Here is a 16,653-nt window from a genome sequence, read left to right as displayed (position 1 = left end):
TAAGAGTTCTAACATTGTATGAAGTAATATGCATTTTTCGTTCTTTGTAGTAGCCTGATTTTTTCCGGGGATTCTTAGCACGCTCTGCTCCAAACCTGTTCCAACCGCTACCTTGGTTGAGGCCACGCTTCACTAGTGCGTGTTGGCGAGTTACTTTGGAAGTGGGGGAGGAAAGGGTGGAGATGGGAATGCTTTGGGTTTGGACATGGTTTCCCCGGGGATGGGAGGCTGGGAAAATCCATGAGCTCGCGTGGGCAGGTGTGCTATTTCTGAAGTGGATCTATCACCTGCCGGGATCGCAGAGAAGTATCCGCCATTACTTTTAATCAAAATTTGTCACGCCACACTCTGTATGCTCTTCCTTTATTGACGCTCATTATGACTTTATCATGTTAAAATTAAATAGGATAGGGCTTAGTGAATCCCCCTATCTTATTTCATTGTCTGTATCCATCTTATTGTTCTGATAGACGTTTTCAATTGTTTTTATAATATCCAGCGGGATCTTCTTATTATACAAGATATGTATTACATCAGTAAGTCTTACTCTGTTAAATGCCTTCTTCATATCGATCAAACAGGAATGCACAGGAATAAGATAGCAAAAATTTTTGAATCCACCATTGTTTAACCTAATATAAAGAACATTTTCAAAAAAGTCATAAACAAAGAAAGGATACCAGATGGGAAGAAAACAACTTAAAATAATATGCTACCAAGATGAAGCGATATTAATAGTACAAAACAAAGACGATTTATAAAGAATACTTCACGAATTTAATATAACTGCTAATAAATTCAATATGATAATTTCACCAGAAAATGCAAAGTGCATGATTGTGTCAAACGATGAACAAATTGTAAGTAGAGGGGAAACTGATAGAACAGGTAATAGTTCAAATACCTATACTTCATTCACAGAAATAAACAGTTTTAGCCAAGCATTACAATCTTAAAAACGTCTCCACACATTCCTAAAAAGTTTGCTATGCATCAGGGTAGCATTAGCAGCAATGACAAGCCCTGCAAAAGTTTTGAAAGGATCTATTTAGGACAAAGCAGGTCCTTCTAAATGGTCGAAAAAATGGTATTGTTAAAAGCTTGTCTACGCAGTCTAACGACTGGATATTCCTGATGTATTCATCACCAGTAATTTTATCTACATCCCAATTAAGTCAGTTCATCCGTCGTATATAGGCGCTCAAATACCAACCTCAAAAACATGGCGCTACCTCCCGTCAAAGAAGGCATAGGATGAGTGTGGGCTATCTGGTTAGCTCTTGTTGTTTGTCTCCAATCTCGAATTCTTCGACTATCAAACAAACCTTGGTTTCATCAAAAATCTGATCGAGTTCCAAATTCTTCGGGTACGCGAACATACCGTTCAACTCATTACAATCGATTAACTCTGTGTTTACGTTACAGCCGAGAACATCTTACTGATCATTAAACACATATTAAGCCTGCTTTCAGGAATCAGTTTAGAAGTGTAGAGACAGATCTTTAATAGCTAATTCTCTTTGAAGCTCTGATACTGCCATAGTAGGATTTACCACTTCCAGATCTATCGTGTATACAATTAGACACTTTTCAAGACCAGGATTTTCTACTAATTTTTATTTCTTCAGCCCACAACTTTTCAAACAGTGTTTTAAAAATGTTATCAACTTTTTCTTTTTGCATCATATGTTTTGTTTACTAATCACGACCAGGGATCATCAAAGACCGAGACAACCATGTCTTTCCTGGAAAACAATCATTAGATGATCATATACCAATAAAACATTTTCTATTTATTTTCAGGTACTTAATTGGAGAGCTACGTTTACCTCATATTGTCGGCTGGGTCCAAGATACATTCAACATAGACCTAGGCGTTCAGAAACCAAAAAAAATTCAGGAGTTACCCAATGAAGATAAATATCCAAAGCCAAATATTACAGACGAAGTTTTAGAACAAATCAGTAAATTAGGAATATCTTATTCAACCAAGGTATGATATATTACAGGCAAAATATTCAAATTCAATTAAACAGGTAAAATATTCAATTTCAAATAAGACTAAAACTAAATGGGGAAATAAGTTTCTGATCAACAGTTTTCATATTTATATATCATAGAGTTAGTGTGTTGTCACGAATGTTCTTCTTCCTCAGCTTTTCCCATTTCAGGCGTCGATGTTCTTCTTTGCCACTCATTTCTGTCCATCATGTCGTTTTTATTTAAACCTTTCTCTCTCTCAAGTCCTCTGCCACACAGTCTTTCCATATTCTCCTTGGTTTTCCTCCACCTCCCTCTCCCTCAAACTCTAACAGCTTTATTCTTCGTCCCACTTAGATTCCACAATTTCTACGTCTGACGTTACCGAACGATTGCAGTCTTTGTTCTTGAACCTTTTTTGAGATTAGTCACCCCGCTCTTTTCGTAATTAAGTCGTTCCTGATATTGTCCCTTCTAGTCTCACCCAACATCCACCGTAACATATTTATTTCGGCTACCTCGATGTTCTTTTTCTGAACCTTCTTTACAGGCCACATTTTCACCGCCTTACACCAACGCGGGTCTCACCACACTCTTGTATATATTTTTCTTTAGCCTTTCCCCGATTTTTCGATCACAAAGTACCTCACTTATCCGCTTCCAATTAAACCAACCGCCTGCATCCTCTGGATAATTTCTCGATGTAGTATCCCATTACATTCTTAACAACATTAACCTTCGCAGTTCTCTCCAAAATTTTCATTGTGTACGACATTAACTTTATCCCTCTATAGTTCTTAGAGTCCTAAATGTCTCCTTTATCTTTAATAATAGTGTCATCAAGCTCACCCTCCGTACAGTGGGCATCCTTTCTTCCTCATATATCCTACTCATCATTTGCCACCACATTAACCCCTTCCTATCATATAGCCGTCCAAACCTCCACAGGTATTTCATCAGGTCCTAGTGTCTTACCATTCTTCATCCGATTTAAAGCGTTGACAACCTCATCTCTCGTTATCCACGGTATTACATTCTCATTTGGGGTTCTGATGTCTCATCCTCTGTCTCTCCTCTGATGTTCTTCATTTAGCAACTTTCCAAAGTACTCATACCCTTTGCTTTATTTCAACATCTGATCGTAGCACTCTTCTATTTGTACTCTTAATCTGTCGCATGTGGGCCAAGTCCTTTGATGACTTGTGTTGTCACGAGTGGTATCATCATCATCATCTTTGGCTCGAAAATCCTTTCTGGATCCTGCCCTGCCTCAAAGATTTGTTTCATTCTGTGCGGTTTCTGACCTATTGCCATCTTCTGATTTTTAGTACCCCTAAGTCGGTTTCAACTCCATCTAACCACCTAATTCGGGGTCTGCTTTTGTTTGTTCTTCCTACAGGTGTTCCTGTGGTTGGAATCGTCATCGACGTAAAAAACGCTTCTAAATTATACATTTTCCTGAATGATACTTATTCCAGAATTCTGTACCAGGTTATTGAAGTCTAGTAGTAGTCCAGGCTGTGGGTAAAAAAAGGGACAGTTTTTGTCATAATTCCATAATTAATTGTAGCAGTTGGGCATTGTAGGGGGACCTTCCTGAGTAATTCTTATGTAAAAGCGACCAAAAATATTTGGTTATTTTTTTATGGACGAAAAACAGTGAAAAATTCGTATATTTTTCCTTTTTTTAATATATAATTTAAGGTAATTATTTTGAAGCAAAACTGCTTATAACATATTATTCCTTATTTTTTTACCTTTCATTTAAGATTTTGTGAATTCAATTTGGTCCAATAGTTTATGCATAATTAGCCTTCAAAGACGAAAATCGCTGTTTTTTTCAATTTGCAATATTTATTTCAAAAATGATTTTTTTTTAACGTTTTAACCTTTAAAATAAAGCTCTTTTGATTCCCCATCGAATGAAATTTTGTAAAGTAAAATTCGTTAATTTGTTGCTGAGAAACATTCATTTGTTGTTCCCACGACCAAAATTTTGAAATGCTGTAACTTTTTTTTTAAAAATGGTAGAAAGATTTTTCAAAGTGATTTGTCTTCTTTGAGATTTAAATTTTCATTTTATACCCTGAGATATTCCAAAAAAAATTTTTTTACCCCTAATTTTTTAATTTTAAAAAAGTACTATTTTTTATTTATAAACAATTAAAGTTGTAGCCGCCCCTGAGCATTGTACGTACAACTGCTACAATTAATTATGGAATTATAACACGTTTTTTTACCCACAGCCTGGACTATAGATGTTTTTGGAATCACTTGGTGTCTCCAAAAGTGTTTTCCGCCTGCGATCAGATTCTCGCAGTTATTCAAAATGTGGTTGTCTGTTTTAGATTCTCTTCCATAGAGTCTGCAGGCTGTATCCAGAAAACAGCCTCATTATATACATGTGGCCGTTGACTGTCGCATATCCAATAAGGAAGCCTGTTATAATTTTGAGCTGATTCCTGACCGTTTTTGTTTGGCTCTACTAGCGCATGTCCGCCCATATACAGTTTGCCACGTCCTTTTTTCTGAGTTCTGTTCGATTCAGGCATTTTTCCGGTTGAGGACAGTGCTGTTTGATACTCCAAAGACTGGCTCTGGATCGAAATAATTGTAGCTGATCATCTTTTAGCAATTTACTATTTTTATTGGGAATGTCACAATTTTATTTTATTTTTCTTATTCCCAATAAAAATAGTAAATTGTCTTAAGATGCCACAAGAATATAGTTTCAGAATTATTTTAGCAATTTTATGAGCTCTTGTGTTGCCCCCCTCCCCCCCCCCCCCCCCCGATGATCTGACACCCATACCAGTGCAATACTGTTCCCTTAGACTGTAGAGTTCTCGACATTTCCACACCAGATAAGAGACTCCCTTAGGGCTCCTGAGAGCCCCCACAACCGCTTGACTATCTGTGCATATATTGATCCGCTTAAGTTCAAAATTCTTCACGTTAATTTCTATGTGGAATAGAAATGCTTACATTTTTACCACTACTGTAAATTCCTATCTGTGTACCAGGTGTAACACTACACTTTGTTGTGTGTTTCCCTGTCCCATCCTTCTCATAGGACGCATACTTTAGACATGTATCTGGGTACCATGTGGTCAGAAGTCATTATCCATATGGTATCCCTAATTTCATTTATGATGTTGCTTTGAGTTTATACCCTGTACATTAGTTTTTTTCTCGAGATTTGTTTCATTAATCTTTGATATTTTCATATTTCCGATTTTGTTTGGCAATGCTTTTATTTCTGGGCTTTTAATTTTATTATCATCTGTAATTTTAACGTAATTTTCTTTAATTCGTTTAGTACGTACGTATGTACGTTAAGTACGTTTAATTATTCTCAAGGTTGTGTTGATAATTCTATGCACGCTCGTCCATAGTTCCATTCAAATAGACAAAATCTAAAATTTATCATTGTGTAAACTTTGTAGTGGCCCGTTTATAGTCCGTTCGCTCAGCTTGGGAATATTTTGACAGATTCATTGTCGGAAACATATATCACAAAAATTCCCACCTCTTAATATTAATAGCTTAAATAAACTCATTGTTGCAGATTTCTTTCATCGAAAAATAAAAACTAATCGTGTATAATAGGTTTATATTCATTAATCTACATTAACAACTTTCCATTTGTAAATACTTACCTATAATTGACTATACAATTTCAAAAAATAAACATTTCAATTTTGGTTGTAATTATATTGATATATACGTATCCCTCTCTATCTACGGGAACCGTGTCCCTCTTGATAATAACTCCAAACTGGGTGCCGAAACGTCGAGTATTTAATTCTCAACGCAGTTCTTCCCGAGAACTTAGTAATTTTCATTTCGCTGACCGCGGAAATTTACCCGAACATTTTATTCGCCTCTACGAGGAGGAATTTTTCATTCTTACTAAATCTTTTTATAATCTTCTAACACGCAAATACCGTCTTCTCTGTGACCTTGCTTTCCTTAAATCGTGTCGTGCCATCAAGTCATTCCAAAATCTCTTCAAATTAAACATCACACTAAATCTTCATCAATTTTCAAAATTCTTAGAGCAACTGCTTTAGATACAACAAATCCCCACTTTTCAAAACCTACGATAACATCCACTCTTTCAATATCCATCCATTATTATGGGATCCTTTCGATCGTTTCTCACCAAAAAGCCCAACACATTTCTGAAAACAAAACCCAATCCCAGAAACGCAAACTGGACCTTATGGAACTTATCTCTCAGCAAAATCCACAGCCCATTTTGAATCAACAACCTTCTATTGCTGTTCGCAATTTCTCAGATATTCACATATCCGATTCAGCTACCAAAGCTATGTCAAAAGGCTTCAATTTTTCTGTTGCTCCCCTTTCCATCCCAACTGAGAAAATTATTTGTTAAACTGAAGAAGTTATTTCTCATCTTCCTTCCGACCAAGCCGAAGTTGCCAGACAAGATGGCATTCGTCTTTCAATCTCACACTGAGAAAATTATTTGTCAAAATGAAGAAGCTATTTCTCATCTTCCATCTGACCAAGACGAAGTTGCCAGACAAGATATCGCCAGAATTCTCCGTACTTCAAAACCCCCACCGACAAATATCAGACTTTCAGAAAGACGTGCCCTCAAAGAACTATAACAACCCTGACATTGACATCCTTCCGGCCGACAAAGGTAATGCCACCATCATTCTTAACTCTTCTAATTATTTCGACAAAATGTTCGAACTTCTCAATTCCACAGAATACAAACGCGTCCCAGACGATCCCACCATCTATCTAGAAAAAAACAATCCATCATAAATAAGTCTACTCTACCTCCAGACATCAAAAAATCTCTTATACCCAGAAACAAATCATCCCGAATTCCAAAGATATACGGCTTTTCAAAAATCCATAAGTCCAATGTACCCCTAAGACCCATCGTCAGTGCAAACTGCCCCACTCACAAATTGGGAAAACATCTCGCTTTATCCTTACAACCTTTAGCCAAAAACGCCTCGTCCTTTGTCAAAAACTCTTTTTATTTCATTGATCTTCTGAAAAACATTTCTATTTCACCCTCAGATATATTAGTTAGTTTGGGCATTGTTTCTTTATTTACCAACATTCCCATCGATGAAACCATTTCCATCTTGGACTCTAAACAAAACAGAAAAGTCATCCCGAATATCTCAATGTCCAGTCACATCATCACCCCGCCCAACTCAAGGTTAACTTCATTGCTAGCTGCATTTAGATCGCTTATAAGTTTCTTTAGTTCTGCAGGATTATTAGCAATCAGAACGATGATATCTGCAAATTTTAGATGGCTGAGGTATTCCCCTTCCCCATCAATGGAGGCCTTTGTTCTGCCAGTTCATTTTGCTGAATATATTTTCTAGAGTTGCAGTGAAGAGCTTGCGTCTCCTTCTCGGACGCCTCTGCTAGTGGGAAATTCTGGAGTGTTTTCATAAATTTCTACCTTAGCTTTTGCTTGTCTGTATATATTTGCTAAAGTCTCTATGTACAGTTTGTAAATGCCTTGGTTGAGCAGGTTGAGTCTATCTACCAGTTACCAAGCTGCATCGGGACATAGAATCGAAAGCCTTTCAAAAATCTATGAAGGTTAATGCTAGCGGTATTTCATATTCTTTAGCTCTACTCATTAGTTCTCGAAGCGTATATATATATATATATATATATATATATATATATATATATATATATATATATATATATATATACATATATATATATATATATACATATATATATATATATATACATATATATATATATATATATATATATATATATATATATATATATATATATATATATATATATATATATATATATAACCTGATGAAGTTTGGTTAATAAATTGCATGTTTTGTATTTAAGTTGCAATTAATATACGTGTGCTTGATTATATAGTAACTACTAGCCACGTCCTGTCGATCAAAATGTAACAAAGTTTAAGTATCAAAAAGAATTACTAGATTTCCTGACTGTATCTTTTAGGTAATCGATAGGTTAATAAGAGCACATGGACAAACTTTACATGAAATTTACACTATTCAAAATTCAACATTTGAAAGAATTCCCGACGTAGTTTTATGGCCCACGTGTCACGACGATGTTGTAAAAATAGTGACCTTCGCACAAGAAAATAATATAGTGATTATTCCTTACGGAGGCGGTACTGCAGTTTCTGGAGCTCCAGAGTGTCCGAAACATGAGAATAGAACGATAATTTGTTTAGATACATCACAAATGAACAGGATTTTATGGTATGTACATCAACTTTGCTATTATTTGTTATCTAAAGAATTATCCAAAACAGAGAGATATTGGGCTAATTAGGGTCTATTCACATTATTCACTCTCTAAACGCTCGCTCGCTCGCGTAAAATTTTCTTACATGAAAAACAATAGGTTTAATAGAATCGAGTATCGTGAAGTGAAGGTTTAACACCGACCGAAATTAATTTTTGGCTTATATTTTTTACCGCTATATCTTTCATTTTCACATTGAAAAAATGAGCGATCGAGTTAAAACGTTTGCGTGAAAGTGTCCATATGATCCACGCGAAATCTAAAAACTGCAACCACGCCGGAAATCATCAACAAGGTTTATGATATGGTGTTGAAAGATCGGAAAATAATGATGGTTGAAATTTCTAATGCTATATGAAACGTATTAGTCATATCTTGCACTAGGAATCAATATTATAATTTGCTTGTCCTGTCTGTCTTTCCGTAATGAACACCCCAGCGCCACCTATCCACAAAAGCTACTACTATCGCTGTAGTAGCTGACGATTTGTTTGTAGTTGTTACCACCCGTGGAGAAACGATAACGACTATTCGACAAGTGTCAAACACAAGACTATAGATAATTTTTGTAGTTTGCCGTTTTACTTCTAACCTACCATTAACAAAAAGTCTATTATAGAAAGAATGTAAGTAAATATACTTTATTGTTAACGAATTACCGTTCTTAAGAAGTTTAAGAAGAATGTTGCGAGTATACACAATTTTTATAATGTTCAATATTCAGCAGTTCAGGTTTAGTTCAGGGGTCAGTGGTTTTAGGGGGAAGCCGGGGAATTCTGCTTATTCGTATGATTTTTAGAGGTTCAATGGCATTTTCTTCTCTGACGACTGGAGTATAAATAAATTCATTTATTTATAACAAAATTAAAGCATCCCCGGTATTTATTAATGCGTTTTTTAGATGGCTTTATTCGAGTTACGTCGGATAAAAAAAAATTCAGAAAATTGCTTCATTGGAAGCCGAGAAAATACATTTTTTACGTATACCGATTTTGGTATTTTTCACGCGCTATACCGATGGGTTTTATTATTATAAATGTATAAATATCTTGAAGAAATGAAAATTTTTATCGAGAAATATCTCCGAAAGAAAAATGTATTTTTTTCTGTCAAAGTATACATTCATAAGTTACCGTCGATCGTATCACCACTGTGTAGTGTACAACCAGAAGATACCCCTTGATTTTAATCTGCAGGTTTTCTAAACGCAGCCAGTCAGGTTTCGTCTATTATTCTTTCAGAGACTTTCATGTCTCTGTGTTGTGTAGGGTGTAACGCATTTGGTGTAAATTTCGCTACAGATCCATTCGCTATTGAGCTCTTAAATCAGGTCATCAACAACTATGTTCTATAATATTGGTGTTAGTACTCCTCCCAGTCCTCCTCTTTGTAAGTATACATTATGTTTCCCTATCGGGTCACAATCTTTTCAGAACACTAACCTATAAAGTTAAAATATAATTTATATATATATATATATATATATATATATATATATATATATATATATATATATATTGCAGGATCCAACTTACAACTGTAAATACAATACATTTTGGAGACGGCTATCGCCGTATTCCCGTTCTCCTCCGCCAATCCTCCCGGTCCAAGGCATGCTCCTCCTCCAAACCTCTCGATTCCATCGCTCTTCTAATTCCTTCATTCCATGAGCGTCGAGGTCTACCTCCTTTTCTTCTTCCAGGGGCTTCCGTCTGTGAAGTTTTTGGAGCCAACGTACGTCAGGCATTCCCAATAGGTGTCCAAACTATTTTAAACCTCTTCTTTATATTCTGTCAATGACCGTTTCTGTAGCATTCATGTTATTTCTTATAGACTCGTTGGTCTTCCTTTCCAGCCTTGATGTTCTAGCACTTCTTCTCAAATAATCCATTTCAACTGCCAACAATATTCTCTTCAGGTCTGCATTAATTGTCCATACTTTAGAGCCATAACAAAGAACTGATTCAACCATGGTTTGTCCTATTCTTTTTTTGTACCTTTTGGAAGTGTTGCGATCCCACCTACATCGATAGACATCCTACAATTTTACGTCCCTGATTAATTCGGTGTTTAATTTCGGTTTCTCCCAAGCCGTCCTTATCAATGAGTGCATCTAAATATATAAATTTTTCCACTTGTTTAATTTCCACGTCCTCGTCTATCAACACTTTAAACCTTGCATCTGAATTGATAACTAAATATTCTGTTTTCTTCATGCTGACTTGTAACCCCCATTTTACATATTCTCTGTATAGACGCTTTATCATAAATTCTAGATCATAAGAATCTTGAGTTAGGATGACTTGGTCATCCGCAAAGTTCAGGGAGAACAGTACGTCATTTCCTATGGGGATTCCCATTCCCTGGAGTGGTTTTTCCAATTTTGGAGCTCTGCCTCAATATATAAATTAGACAGTAAGGGTGACTGCATCTTTCTCTTAGTCCTTTATTAGTTACTTTTATTGGCTCTGATAGTCTATTTCCGATTTTTAGGTAAGTAGTGTTATCCCTATATACTTCTGTGATTATTCCTAAAAGGTATGGAGTAATGCCGAGTTGTTGTAAAGCTTACAACAATTTATGTCTTGGAACTGTATCATACGCCTTTTCTAGGTCGATGAAGGCTAGATTTATTTCCGTACCAACCGCTATTCTTTTTTCTATTAATTGTTGGAGTATAAACAAGTTATCAGTGCAAGATCTACCAGGCGTAAATCCACTTTGGTCTTCGCTAATTAGATGTCCTACATCATCTTGTATTTTTCCAATTATTTATTATCTTTCCAAACAATCTCCCGAAAGTAGGTAGGACACTTAATCCTCTGTAGCAGTTAGGATCTTTTCGATTACCCTTTTTAAAGATGGACACTTGGTGAGCGGTTTTCCATTCAGATGGTACTTTAATTTGTTGGCAGAATTGATTCGTTAGAAAAGTTATTCGCTCTATTAGGAGTGAACCTCCTGCTTTAAGTAACTCTACAGCTATATTGCCAGGTACTGGAGATCGCCCGTTTTTCATTTTAATTAACGCAGTACGGACTTCGTTGTTGGAATTGGGTATTCATTATTTTTAAACCAAAAATTTGATAGAACTCAATTAAGCTGCCCCCTGAACCATTTTTAACTATTTCTCCGTGCCGTCCCATCACGTCATCGTCTATTTGAGAACCTATCTGACATTTAGGTCTCCTAACAGTATTATTTCTTGATGAATTTTTATTTTATCACAAATGTTTGATAACCCTTCATAAAAGGAATCTTTAACTTGTTGATTTGAATCGTCTGTTGGCGCATAGACTCCAACAACTATTGTTTCGATGCCGTACAATATGACAGTTATTGTCAGAATTCTTTCAGAGATGTACGCATAGTCTTTTATATATATTTTTTTAACTATTTTTTTATAAGAATTGAGACCCCTGATTTAGCGAGTACGTGTTTCTCTACTCCCGACCATATATGAATGTAGTCTTTTATCTGTTCATTTCCTTGGCCTTTCTTTTTGGTTTCAGAGAGCACTATGATGTCCATTTTTTGCTTCGTCATTTCAGTTAAAATTTCCATTGTCTTGTGAGATGCCTTGAGTCTTCCAAGTACCAATTTTCAAAATCCTTGTTTTTGCCAGATGTCGTCATCGTAAGCTTCCATCCATATTCCGAGGCTCGGCGTTAGAATTTTTAGTCAAAAGAGTTTTTTCCAGATGATGAGGGACTGGCCCATCGCCCCAACCCCCAAGCTTGGAGGACCAGGATTTTCTATTGGGGTTTCTTCCCTTAGTCCACATGTTCCAGTTTTAAGGCGGCAGATATTCGCATTTCACCCTCTCTCCGCTGCTATATAACGCACATCCATTATACGCCATATACCCGGTGGTTACGCGACATATATGTCTTCGAGTACGTGAGAGTAGGATTTACTGTCAGAGCCGAGTTCTGTTTCCAGAACCCTTAACCCTTTCGTTGGGAAACGGGTGGACATTTCTCAAAGTTTTATTGCAATATAAGAGTCGACATCTCATATTACCTCCTAGGTCCATAACCAGCCTTTAACTACCTTTAAATATAATTCATATGCTAATTAATTATAAGTTGCCTTGTACTTCTTTATTTAGCTTGTTTTACGTTACATCGTTTTATTGTTACATCGCGAATAATATTTTGGGATTACTGAATTAGGTATTACTGAATTAATTTAATGCATATTGCTTCTCATTTTTAGTTTATATTACTTATATTTTAGGCTGGACAAAGAAAATCTTGTGGCTTGCTTCGAGAGTGGTATCGTAGGTCAAGATATGGAAAGAGAACTGAAGAAACTCGGTTATACAAGTGGACACGAACCAGACAGCTATGAATTTTCTACACTCGGAGGTTGGGTCGCCACGAGAGCATCAGGTATATCTATTATATTTTATCTTAAAAGACATGCGCATATACGTGATTCTTATTTTGATCATCATAACCTTCTAAAAAGTACTAACTAGTAGGAGGGTAAAAATAATTCTGCATATGGTACTGCATTTTGTAGATTGCACTAATGTAAAATAATGTCTATCACAAATTTATGTCTTCTAATTCTTCATTTATTTAGGTATATTGCCTGTTTTTCTTCAAACTTTGGAATGGTATTATTCCATATGTTTCTAGGTCGACCTATGCTTTTTCCGATTAGTAAAAAGAGATTGGGACCAGCACATTCATTTATTCCTAATGGCCTACCGCTCGGCCGTGAATGAAACTACAGGCTAGACTCCAACCTGCCTGATGTTAGGTCGTGAAGTTCGTTTACCCTGCGACCTAGAGTTTGGCTGCAGACCTTCCGAAGAACATGTTGCAAGCGAAGATTATGTCGACCGCCTGAAGTTAAGAATGAACAACATTCATGAACTTGCCCGACAACACATCCAGATAGCCAGTGACAGAATGAAAGATCAATATGATTCTCGATGCAAGAGTGAAAGCTATGAAGTAGGTGATCTTGTTTGGTTTTATAATCCACAACGTCGTCGAGGCTTGTCTCCCAAACTGCAAAGACAATGGGAAGGTCCGTATGAAATTAAAAAGAAAATAAATGACGTAATATACCGAATTAAGAAGTTGCCGAAAGGTAAACCAAAAGTAGTTCACATAAATCGTCTTGCACCATATGCTGGCTCAAATGAAACAGAAGAAGCACGAACCCTTCAACATGAGATCAAAGATGACCGGCGACCAAGCTTTAATGAATTTATGTCAAATTACGCAGAGAGAGTGCTAGATTCGGCGTGACCACAGAAGTTCAGCAGGATCTTTTTAGTGTTCCGCATAACGTCTCTCTAGCCCACTGTGTTGCCCAAGATATTGAGATGACTAAAGGAATCTCATCCGTATTTTATAAGAAATTCGGTCGTTTGGACGAGTTAAAAAACCAGCAGCCTAAAGTTGGAAGAGTACTGAGATTAGAAGATGGTTCTCGATCTTTGCTGTATATGGTGACCAGGAAGCCGTATACAGACAGGGCAAGCTACGAGGATATATGGCGTGCTCTAACTAATTTGAAGAAAATTGTGTGCAATGACATCAAGAATTTGGCCTTACCCAAGATAGGCCATGCACTAGATAATCTGGACTGGAAGATTGTCAGAAGCATGCTTGAAGTAATCTTCCGAGAAACCGGCGTACGAATTACTGTGTGTTGCGTTAACCCGATGAGATCGTATCCTTCAAAGTCAGTAGACTGTTATTTCTTTCTAAAGAGTTCATGCAGAGCTGGAGAGTCCTGTAGATTTCGCCATCCTGCGCCTACATATAGAGTTGCTGATCGGGACGATCAGATTTAAGAGGGGAGCAGTGTTACGAACATGCTCTCGGCATGGCCCAGGTAACGGTTGCATTGCATCTCTAATACTCTTCGAGAAGCTTCGCGGTGTATCGAGTGCGAGAGAGAATAACCGGTCACGTAGGCGAATTAGAGGTGGGACTACGCCAGAATATTCTCGAACATAATACTTTTGGTATATATAGGTAACAATGTTAGAAGTAGAGTTAGTTGATAAGAGAGTACCGAACTGTAAACTTATAAATAAATATATGTATATAAATTCGAACCGCTCGTTTTATTTAATCTCGCTACAATACTGATCCATTTATATTTTCTAAATCTAGTCACCCTCGAATCCCTTTCTATCGTCTATGATTGATTTTATTGACGCACATTTAATTGAAAAAAATTATAATAAATTGTATACAAAAATACTTTCCCAAACTTCACAACTTTAATTAAAAAATACTTTATTTTTAACGTTTCGATTTCCACCTAAGAAATCGTTCGAAAAATACATTATTAGGAGTTCTAATCAGATATAAAGTATTTTTAATTAAAATTGTGGTTTATTCCCATGCAATAAAATATTTAAAAGTATTACTGTTTTGTTGTAGGAATGAAAAAGAACGTCTACGGTAATATAGAAGATCTTGTGGTTCATGTAAAAATGGTAACTCCTAAGGGTGTTCTACAAAAAAACTGTCAAGTACCACGACTTAGCTGTGGCCCAGATTTCAACCATATAATATTAGGATCCGAGGGATCATTAGGAGTTATTACGGAAGTGTTACTTAAAATTCGACCACTGCCAAAATGCAAGAAGTATGGTAGTATAGTGTTTCCTTCATTTGAAAAAGGCGTGGAGTTTATGAGAGAAGTAAGATATTTAATTATCTTAATTTACACAAGTTTCAGTATTTAAAATAAGAGAAGTAAAGAAATATGTAAAAAAATTGAACTACCTTTGGTTGACAGTCTCCATGACAAATAATAATAAATATTAAATATGTTTTTAACCATACTTTATGTTATCAAGTTGAACTTGACATATTCAATGGAATAGAACATAACACTGATAGAGAGTAACTAGAAAATAAAATAAGGAGAGAAAACCTAGAAGAAGAAGAAGATATTAGCCAGAAAATACGAGATATTTTGCAGAAATCCATCGACTAGAAGATGGAATATTAACACATAACGTCAAATCAGATACAAAGTTTATTTGATTAAAATGAAAAAAGAAAATACTACAAATCCCTAAATAGTAGCTATCAAGAATTTAAGCTAAGAATAAAAAGATGTAGAGATATTAGCGGTGAAATTTGTATATGATACCGGTTCTTAACATCCCAATTTATATTATCTTGAAGAAAGCACAACGTAGAAAATATCAACTAAACCTACATCAGTAACTAATCATTGAAGCATCAACAATAGAAGAAGTGCCATTCAAAAACTAATAAAGCCTCAGGAATCGACGAAATCTGTTATGAAATGTATAAGGAAGGTAGTGACCAACTTTTGGTAATAATAGTACTTAAACTGATAGTAAGGTACATCCACAAATATAGTGCATTGATTTATGCATAATTTTGGTAAATAAATGGTAAATCCAGCAATACACACAGCGGTGGTTTAAGAAGATTATTTAATTAGGATTTAAGGCGGTCCTGACAACTTACAAATATTCAACAATAGAAGATTTATAAGAGGGGATTATTTTATTGCTATAGCATCATTTTTGAGATATCGTTAGGATAATGAAGGCACTATTTTTGTGAAAGTTCTATACTTATATAGATAGAACGATTTAGTATTTATAGAGGCATTATTTTCTTAGTATATGCACTTAAAATATTCGGCAGCGTACTTTTTGAGGACTTAAAATTTTTACAAAGGATGATTATTTTAAAATAGTGAGCTGTTCTTATAACCAATAGTTGGTTGGCGGGTATTAATTTCTACATTGACGGGTGACTTACATGGCCTCAATCTTCTAGGAAATTAGCTATGCTTTTAGTTGAAAATTCTGAAGGTGTTGTTTTTTGTACCCTTAGGATGATTGTTTTGTGTGTTTATTTATTATATGTTTATGTATTATGTGATGTATATGTATTATGTATAATTGCAGATGATGTGTCTTCGATGACCTTATGTTTCATCCTTCGTTTTTCCTGACGGTCTTGCGGTTTCTCCCACATAAATACATTCTCCCACATAGTTACATTCACAGGGTATTTTATAGATGCAGTTATTTGATCTTCTTGTGTGTTGTTAGGTTTGGTTTTGGACAGAATATATCTGAATGTATTGGTTGTTTTAAATGTTGTATTCTTTTTTTTTCTGATTGGTCCTATACATATGGTATTGTTGGCATCTTTAGGTCCATTCTTGTAAATGTCTATTATTACTCATATACAAGCTCTATGCATTAAAACTGGTTTTTAGTGCTCTTTCTGTTTTTGTAGTTAAATTTTCTATATATTCCTTCCACAAAAGTTTCTAGTCCAAATTAACACCTAGATATTTTAAAATTTATGAACCTGAAAAGTT

The 16,653-nt window shown here is 35.6% G+C and overlaps 1 protein-coding gene across 1 annotated transcript in view; it reads left to right on the top strand.

The window, feature by feature from the left end:
• Positions 1–16,653, top strand: part of Agps (alkyldihydroxyacetonephosphate synthase) — a 100,463-nt gene that overhangs the window by 62,642 nt on the left and 21,168 nt on the right. Inside the window, exons 3-6 of the mRNA XM_072529652.1 lie at positions 1,804–1,993; positions 7,984–8,252; positions 12,538–12,692; positions 14,715–14,977. Of these exons, the coding sequence (XP_072385753.1) occupies positions 1,804–1,993; positions 7,984–8,252; positions 12,538–12,692; positions 14,715–14,977 (877 nt within the window). The remainder of the gene's footprint in view (positions 1–1,803; positions 1,994–7,983; positions 8,253–12,537; positions 12,693–14,714; positions 14,978–16,653) is intronic.

This window comes from Diabrotica undecimpunctata, chromosome 4 (genome assembly GCF_040954645.1).
Source record: "Diabrotica undecimpunctata isolate CICGRU chromosome 4, icDiaUnde3, whole genome shotgun sequence".
Lineage (NCBI taxonomy): Eukaryota > Metazoa > Arthropoda > Insecta > Coleoptera > Chrysomelidae > Diabrotica > Diabrotica undecimpunctata.
The sequence above is the reverse complement of the archived record's forward strand: the minus strand, read 5'-3'. Positions and strand labels throughout refer to the sequence as shown.